General features: G+C 47.7%; 1 protein-coding gene across 2 annotated transcripts in view; it reads left to right on the top strand.

Annotated features, from left to right (window-relative positions):
* Positions 1–6,055: 6,055 nt before the first annotated feature.
* The window catches only part of B4GALNT3 (beta-1,4-N-acetyl-galactosaminyltransferase 3), a 50,954-nt gene continuing 48,732 nt past the window's right edge, over positions 6,056–8,277 (top strand). Inside the window, exon 1 of one of the 2 annotated variants that reach the window (XR_014319573.1) lies at positions 6,056–6,269. Coding sequence is in view for 1 of the 2 variants with exons in the window: in XM_082784918.1 (XP_082641044.1) it covers positions 6,128–6,269 (142 nt within the window). In the remaining variant the exon portion in view is untranslated. The remainder of the gene's footprint in view (positions 6,270–8,277) is intronic. The other variant, XM_082784918.1, reaches the window with a different exon arrangement.

Below are 8,277 nucleotides of genomic sequence, written 5' to 3'. Positions count from 1 at the left end.
GTGGCTATGGAGATCCTGACGCAGCATTTGGGAGAGGTGTATATACTGCTTTTCCTGTGCTGTGAAGATTTGGGGAAAAAATGTTTTTATAGTACCAGCTGAAACAATGCAGTGGGGAAATTCCTTTGAAAAGTCAGGGCTTGTTTCAATTGTGTAACCTCTCTGTGAAAAGCTTGCTGTCTCTTATGGTCCTGTTCTTTGGCTCTCATTGGGCACATCTAAGCTTGAAGTCAGATTCATCACAGACAGACTTCGGTGTGGGTGGCTGACAATCTGTACCTCGATGTTCAACTGCTACTACAAGAGGCTGTTTGAAAGTGTTGTCGCTGACAGGTTTAGCTGAAAATGCTAAATGGTGCAGAGATGGATTGATGAACAGCTTAGGTGCTGACACTATGTGGACAGCTGAGGAAAATTATTAAACTGCAATCCATCATTTAGTCTCATACCTTAAATTCAGCTGATGGGTAGCTAGCAAAAAAGCCTCTTGAATTGGTAGAAATAAATGGTGTTCTGCTTATTTTCAACTTTTCCAAGCTAGAAGTTGCTGTTGAAATTTGATTTTCCTCACCTGAAAGCCACAAAGTGTGTCTGGACAAAGGCTGTAGGCTTGGACATTCACATTTGTAAGACTGGGAGGAAGTATTGGGGGAAGAAGGATGTAAATGTTTAATTTCCTGTCTTCTTTACTGATGTTTATTATACCTTGCAAGATTGAACAGAATAAAATGGTGACATTCCCAATATCTCTGCTGGTGCTTCCACATCAAAGTGCATCTTGAACTTTATTTTTCATTTGTCATTAGGTTATGAACCCTTTCTATTAGAGGAGGGGAGGAAATTACAGTAGTGCTGATCTGTAAATCCATTTTATTTGGAAGGTTGAATATATGTCCAAGGGCAGAAAGTGCAAGGTATTGTACGTGCTTTTTCTGTGACATCACGTGATCATGTGAAATGTTGCTTTCATGTTGCCAAAACAAACGGGGACCTTCCAGCCAAGAATTACTTTAAAAAGTCAAGTGCTTTCTGCCACTGACAACTGCTCTTAAGATGTCAGTAAGGCACCATTGGCATTTCCTAAAGGTTTCCTGAAAAAGGTGCCAAGACCCCATATTAGTCAATTTTCTTCCACAATTGTTGTGAAGAAAACTAAAAAAAAAAAAGTCATTCAGTCTAAAGAATGAGTCTCTTTTTTGCTAATTGCAGTTAATAACGTGTGACTTGTGTCATTTCAACACAACTAAATGCTATGTTATATACATAGGTACGAGGAATTGGTAACATCTCTCTAAAATGGCTGATTCTTGGAATACAGAGACTGGCAAGGATTAAAGGTTGGAACTGGACAAACGTTGTGCAACAGGATGGTAAATTGTTCCTTGTGTAGGGGAAACGTGAGGAGTAAGGGAAAACTAATTGTATAGCATTATTTAGGCAAGGAAGGAATGCATGTGTTTCAGAAAGGATGTTGAAATATTGGGCAAGGCACAGAACTACAGATGATTCAGCAGAGGAGAAAAAGTTGTGCAAGAGCTCATGTTGTATTACATTAGATCTGATTAACACACATGTATCATTAATATACGTGTATTGCGACAACACAAACGAAAAGAGGCCGAGCAAAAACCAGTAGCCGAAGCCTGGAGCCCAATAAAAAAAAAAAAAAAACAAACACAACCAAAAAAAGCATACATTTTAAATCAGAATTAGTTTTTTTGTTTGTTTGTTTTTGTTTTTGTTTTTTCCCCTCATTATAACAAACTTAGCAGAGAAAACATTTTCCTTCTCTATCCTAAAATTAAAAAAAAATGATTGCACCTCTGGAAAAGATAGCTTCTTTTAATAAGTTACTAGGCTCAATGCATTAGAACTTAATAAAATACAACATGAAATGACAGGAAGTTATTTAATGGTCCCTTTTACCTTTGAACCTATGATTTTTTTCATAGGCAATATCAGTAAGAGTTTTCTGGCACTCATGAAGCTGCTTAATAGAAGAAGGAACTGTGTTGACTCAAACTACACAGCAAGGTTACACAAGGGGGGAAACACACCACAAAACCTCATGTTTTTCCTATACCACAACTTGCAATAATTCCAAAATTAATTGAAGCTGTGACTGTGCTTAGGCAAATTAACTGTAACAACAGTTCTGACAGCTATTAGAATGGCTCTAACTAATAGGAACAGATGCTTGTATGCAGGAGCTGTGCTCAAATTGCTTGCATAAGTGTTTGTTCAGAAATGCACACATTTTGCCAGTGTGGATGGACTCTCTGGACAATGTAAACTGGAACTGTGTGTGTATGTAGGCCAGGAAGTAATTCTTTGATAAATAATGAGCCACATTTTTTTAAGACTAGCTAGAGGCAATATCCCTGTGTACTTTGTTAGATCTATACATATTCATGGAAATCTATGTCTTTCAGACTTCTAATTACAGCTCACAAATGCATCTAATTCTGTTACACCGGAATGTATTCATGCCTGCTCAGAAGCCTAATAAAGATGTCACTTTGTCCCCATTCCAAGTGCTATAATAGCTTGTTTGTATACAAGGGACATTTTAAGTTTTCTTTACTTTTTTGCAACATTTTGCTTTTAGATTCCTAAATTGCTTTGAGTTGTAAGACATATCCCCTTTAACCCCCCTAAACAGGTATTCTTAAACTTGTAAGTCTAGCTGTAGCAGTAAATTTTTAGCATGTGGACTGGAATTGCATACCAAAACATTCAGATTCAAAAGGTGTGAGAGGTGAAAGTGTAACGATTCCTTTGGACTGCTGTATTCATAGGATTTGGGCACAGTGTAAAGAATGAAATTTGTTTCAGTTCTGAAGTTGCATCAGTTGTTTAGGGTTTTCTCTTTGAAATGTGCCATCAGAAGTAACTGGAATTTAACTTGCTGGAAGGAAACACTTCTGGCATGCCGTAGTGTTTGAGAATGGTGGGGTGGACTTGTGCTATTGCCCATGCAGCACCAAGTGAACTGTTTGGAGAATGGGTGTCTTCGAATATGAGTCAGCATGGCTGCCTTTCAAGTAAGCTCCAAACGCAACTTTATAAACAGAGCCCTCAATGGGATCAAGTATTCACTTATACTGACCAAACTGCGTGCTTTACAAATTGCAGTGCTTTTGGATTGTGGACAAATTACAACTGAGTAAAAATGCGTTACCGGTTTCTATTCAGAAAGTCCAGAGAGGCTTTCTACACGGTAGTATTTCAATGTCAAAGCAAGAAAATGCTAAATTACTCAGACATTAAGGGTTTCATTGTTGAAATGAGTTCACTATGAATTAATAAAAAACCTGGATCTACCCTGGTGAAACATATCCAGGATGTGCTGAATTCACCTGTATTGATTTAGGGTTCAACTTGACTTACTTTCACTGCAAACACTTAGCTCAGTAGAGAGTCACTCCTGCACTGCCCAGTTAAACATTTTTTCCTTCAATGCGAGCTCTGGTGGATAAAAGCCTGGCTGGTGTCATCACAGGCAAAGCTGTTCAGGTTTGTGTTCAGTATTATCCCTAATAAAATTACTTGAAACATAGCTTCAACAAACAACTTGAAGCATGATGAGCGCCATCACTTGAAATATAAAGCAAGAACTGCTGCTTTTAAGAGGAAGGGGGAAGTTCGGGCAAGATTTTAGTCAGATTCAAAAAGATATGGATTTCAAGAAAGATCACAGATTTAGATATATCTTTCATTGTGGCAAACAACTATGTCCTGAAAGGTGTTTTGAAAGATCTCATCTTGAACTAGTTAAAAACTTTTTTTTCTTTTTCTTTTTTTTTTTTTTTTCCTGGAAGTGTAAATGTGCTGTGGATATTGAGAGGGAGTTTGGAAGCACAGAAAGCAATTCCTGCCCATTCCCAGGGTAGGACCTGCAGTACGGAGGCGCTCCGAGAGGTACCAGGTGAAGTTCATGGAAAAACTTGTCCTCTTTACAGCTGAAAAGGGAGGACGGGTCACTTCTGTGTAATTTTGTCTGGACAGCTAGGGCTGGAGACCTATGAAAGAGGAGTGATGCTGTGAAAAGATGGGAGCGTGAATGAGATTTTCCACCCGAGTTGTGGCAAGACAATGCTGCTGCTGTCAGTCTGAGCTGAGGGAGCGATCACCTGGGCGGTCACCTGTAGGGCAGGCTCGGGTCGGTCACACGAGTGTTGGAAGCATCAGTGGATGGGTACGGGGATAGCTCCACCAGTAACGCTTTTCAGAATCCAGTCCTGAGGAGCCAGAAAGGGAAAGAATGGGCAATGGTATTTTTGGAGACTGCCTTTTCCTGTTAGAAGCACTTCTGCCTTTGAGCCATTGCAATTAATGTCGAGATGAAGCCGTTGTTTGTGCTTGAGAGCATGGCTAAAGTCAGGAAGAAGGCTCTGGAGTCGCCAGGGTTAGCAGCAGCTAGGGACAGTTGGGTGTACTTGGTGTGGAGCTGGTAATTAGCGTGAAGATGAAAATTACACAAGAAGAAGAAAAGGGAAGAAGCAAGAGGCAGATAATTGAACCTTTGGGGAGTCTGCAGAGGAAGGATGTTGGCACAGAGCTAAAAGTAATTTAGAGAACAGAGAAACAGTTGTTAGATAACTAGAAGCACAAGCATAACAGAAAGAGGCAGGGATGCACAGGGATGTAGCCAGAGAGGAACAGAAGATGCCGTCGTTAAGTGCAGCACTCATATCAAAGGCCGCTTTTATCATGAGGAAACTTAACCAAAATAGAAAACAAACAAAACCCCAAACAAAGCAAAAAAAAATGCTCCAGTTGGCTCATTTGGCAAATCATCAGCTTGAATACCCTCTTTGAAGAGGGCACTCAGGGTAGGGTAGAGTAGCTACATCCCGCAGCAGGCAGCAATCTGTCTGATGTTTAGGGCTGGTCACTGGGATGAGAGGCGGGCAGGTCTGCGGACACAGTCTGTGTGCCTCGGGACACTCCAGCAGACTGAGGATAAAAACATTTTAAGTGAGGTATTTTTAAGACAGTGCTGGAAGTGATGATCTTACCCCCTGGGTATCAGTGCTTTCTGTAATGAATAAGTAGTCTGAAATAATTTAAGTACAGTGTAAGGCTAGACAGATTCCTCATTACATTACATCCAGGTTCATTCAGTTCCTCAGTATTGTGACAGACGCCAACACCACCTTTGTTTCCTTAAGCTATTACTCCAGAGACAGCTTCAGCGTCTTCATTACAGCATGGCTCTACCATTCAATCCACACATCATTCGATTCTCAATCTTCAAATAATAAAGTTTAATTTAGATGCGTATTTACTACATATTTTTGTAGTATTTTCTTCTTGAATGAATATGAAAAGCTTGTTTCATCTCTCGTGCCTGGAAAAAGAAAAAACCAACAGAGACTGCCCTACCTTCAGAGGAGATTTCTGCCTCGCGGTGCCCGCCCCGGTGCCCAGCTCCGAGGTGTTTTTGTTGTCTGGGTGCTGGGGGTGGCTGCGTGCTCGCAGCACCGAGGAAGTCGCGCTGTGTGTTGGCAAATTCAGGCTTGGAGCAAGGCCATGTGCAGCCTCGAGGAACGCGAGTGTGGTGTCCTCGAAAGTGTCAGGCCGGACCTGGTCCTCGGGGAGGTTGAGGAAGCCTGTGGGCTGAGAGGAAATATGCCTCTGGCAGCACAGGGTTGGTTTCTGTCTTAGGAAAGGTCACATCGAGATACCAAACCGGGTGGGCTTTTTTGGAATGAAGGGAAATCTTTCCAGCGGGGAGCTGGAGGGAGGTAGCTCTGTGGGATGCTCGGAAGGAGGACAGCTCTCCTCCCCGGGCAGTTCGGGTGCCCGCAGGCTCTCAGGGTGCTGCCCGGACACCGGGGACGAGCCCCGCAGGCTCCCACCCCGGGGGCTGCCCCCTGGCCCGGGCTTTTCTCCGCCCGCGGCCCGACCCCGTGCGGGCGGCCCCAGGTGTGGGGGGCGGCGGCGGAGCCCGAGCTCAGCCCGAGCCCGCCCGGGAGCTGCCCCCAGCGGGGCCGCGGCGCCGCCCCGCACCTGGGCCCGCCCCGAGGACGGGGAACGGGGCCGGGCCGGGCCGGACCGAGGCGAGGGGAGCCGAGGGGAGCATGGCCGGTGGCGGCGGGGGCCCGGCGCCCTGAGCGGCGCCATGCGGGGCCGGCTGCTGGCGCGGCTGAGGCGGCGGCGGCCGCTGCGGCTGCTGCTGGCCCTGGGCGCGCTGGCGCTGGGGCTGTGGGCCGCCTACCTGGAGCTGCGGGCAGCCCCCGGCGGGGGGGCGGCCCCGGACCGCAGTGAGTGACCCCCGGGGAGAGGGCTGGGGGTGCCGGGCTGCGGCAGCGGGGCGGTTCGGGGCAGCCCCGGGGGCTTTGTGGGGTGGGGGGGAGCGGCGGCGGTGCCTCGGGTCCGTGGTCTGCAAAGCGCCGGCTCAAGGCAAGGAGCTCCCGCAGCCTCTGCCTGCTTACGAAGTCCTCCGCGGGACCACAGCTTGAGCTGGGGCGAGATCTGGAGGTTAAATGCAGGAATATTGGGGCAGCAGTGCCGGGGGGCTGACTGCTTTGCTAGGGGAAAGCAGAGCCCGCTCGGCGGGACGTCCTCTGTGGCCCCTGCTGCACCCCTGCTATCCCTAGAGACAGCTTTAAAAGCATTAAGCTTTAAATATCTGGGATATCTAAGCCGTGGTTATGGGGGGGAGAGGGGCCGAGACAGGTGCGTGCAGCTGCATTGGGAGAGGGACGGGGAGCAGCGGGCGGAGGGGATGCCCGCGGGTTGTGCTGTGAGCTGGAGCCTTCCTCCCCGCTTCCAGGCAGGAGTTATTTTTACATCTTTGTTAAAAAAAAAATCGTCCGGTTTCAAGGCTGAGGCTGGAAACAGTGACACGGCTGCGGTCCCTACCAGCCCGAGCACGGCGTTGAAGTTGAATCAAAGCTCCAGGCGCTCCCAAAGCCACCGGAGACGTCGCCGGTGGCCGCACGCAGGGGCTGCTGGCGAGCCTGGTGGGGTGAAGCCCTCGAGCAGGAGGCTCCATGGCACAAAAGAGCCTGTGCACGCCCGGAGCTGATGCTCTGCCCCGGGCATTTGGCATCCTGGGCTCCTGGGGAGCGTCCTGGAAAGTGCCAGCAGGAGGGGAGTTAAGCCGTGCCCCTCCCCACCCTCGCTCTTACCCCATACCTCCAAAAGCCTGTTTTAAGAGAAATCAGAAGTTGGAATGAAAAACAAACAGTGTTTGATTTCTTTTGGCTGTTAAGCCAAGCAGCGCTTTCTTCTCCTGGGACTGGGGTGGCTGCATTTGGGGCTCCACGTGGGGGCTCTTTCTGGAGATCCCACAGAGCTGAGGGGTGATTCTCAGAGCAATTAATTCCTTTTTCCCCTCTTGTTTTTGTTTTCCTTCTTGTGTCCCAGGTGGGAACCCTACGGTAAGTCTCAGCTGGGGACCAAGCAAGGGCTGCCGTCCCCACTCATCTGATGCAACAGCCTCCCCAGTTACTGCTGGCAGAATACAAAGGCTGTTTGCTCGGTCATTTTTCCAGGCATAAGACTAAGAAGCTCCTTCCTCTGGGGACAGAAAGCTGTTGGGCTTGGAAGGGAGCTAAAGCAGATCTGTTTCCATCTCCTGCGTCTGCAGCTGAGCTTTCTTCTCACCTCCCAAAAAGGCACTGCCGGATAGCCTGTGAAAGGAGCAGCAAGTGGGTTTTTTTCTTTCTTCAGGCATGGCCCTTCCTCCCCAGCATTTTGCTCCTCTCCCCCACCGGGTGGCTGTGGGGCAGGGGAAGCAAATCCCAAATAGACGATAGCCTAAGCCGTGCTCAGAAACCGTGTCCCTGGCTGCTCCCCCTTCATGTATGTGCAGCTCCACTGTGCAGCGAGGCTCAGCGTGCAGATAAGCCTGGCTGCAAGAAAATAAAGGGCCTCGCGGAACATACAGCGCCACAGAAGCCATTGGGTACCACTTATTAGAGTATCACCACCTGCTGGAAGAGGCTGTGGCCGGGAGGTTCCTTGTGCTGTCTCCTCAAATTCAAGGGCTGAGGAACTGGCTGAGCTGCAGGGTTTGTGCTCGTGCGGCCCCTGGGTTGATCCAGGCCCTTCCCTGGCTGCTGGCTTGGGATGGATTGGGCAGGGGGAGGTGAAAGTGAGTGACACGAGGGACACACCTTTCCTAGGAAGGTGCTGCTGAAAGGAGCAGTCAGGCTGGTACAAAAAGGAAAAAAAAAATCATTTTTCCTTGCAAAGTGATTGCGTGAAGGTTTTCCTACAGGCTCTTCCCTGGAAACCCGACTGGCAGGACTCGTACCTCATGGG

Source organism: Aythya marila, assembly GCF_965140915.1.
Source record: "Aythya marila genome assembly, chromosome: 1".
Taxonomy (NCBI): Eukaryota; Metazoa; Chordata; class Aves; order Anseriformes; family Anatidae; genus Aythya; species Aythya marila.
The sequence above is the reverse complement of the archived record's forward strand: the minus strand, read 5'-3'. Positions and strand labels throughout refer to the sequence as shown.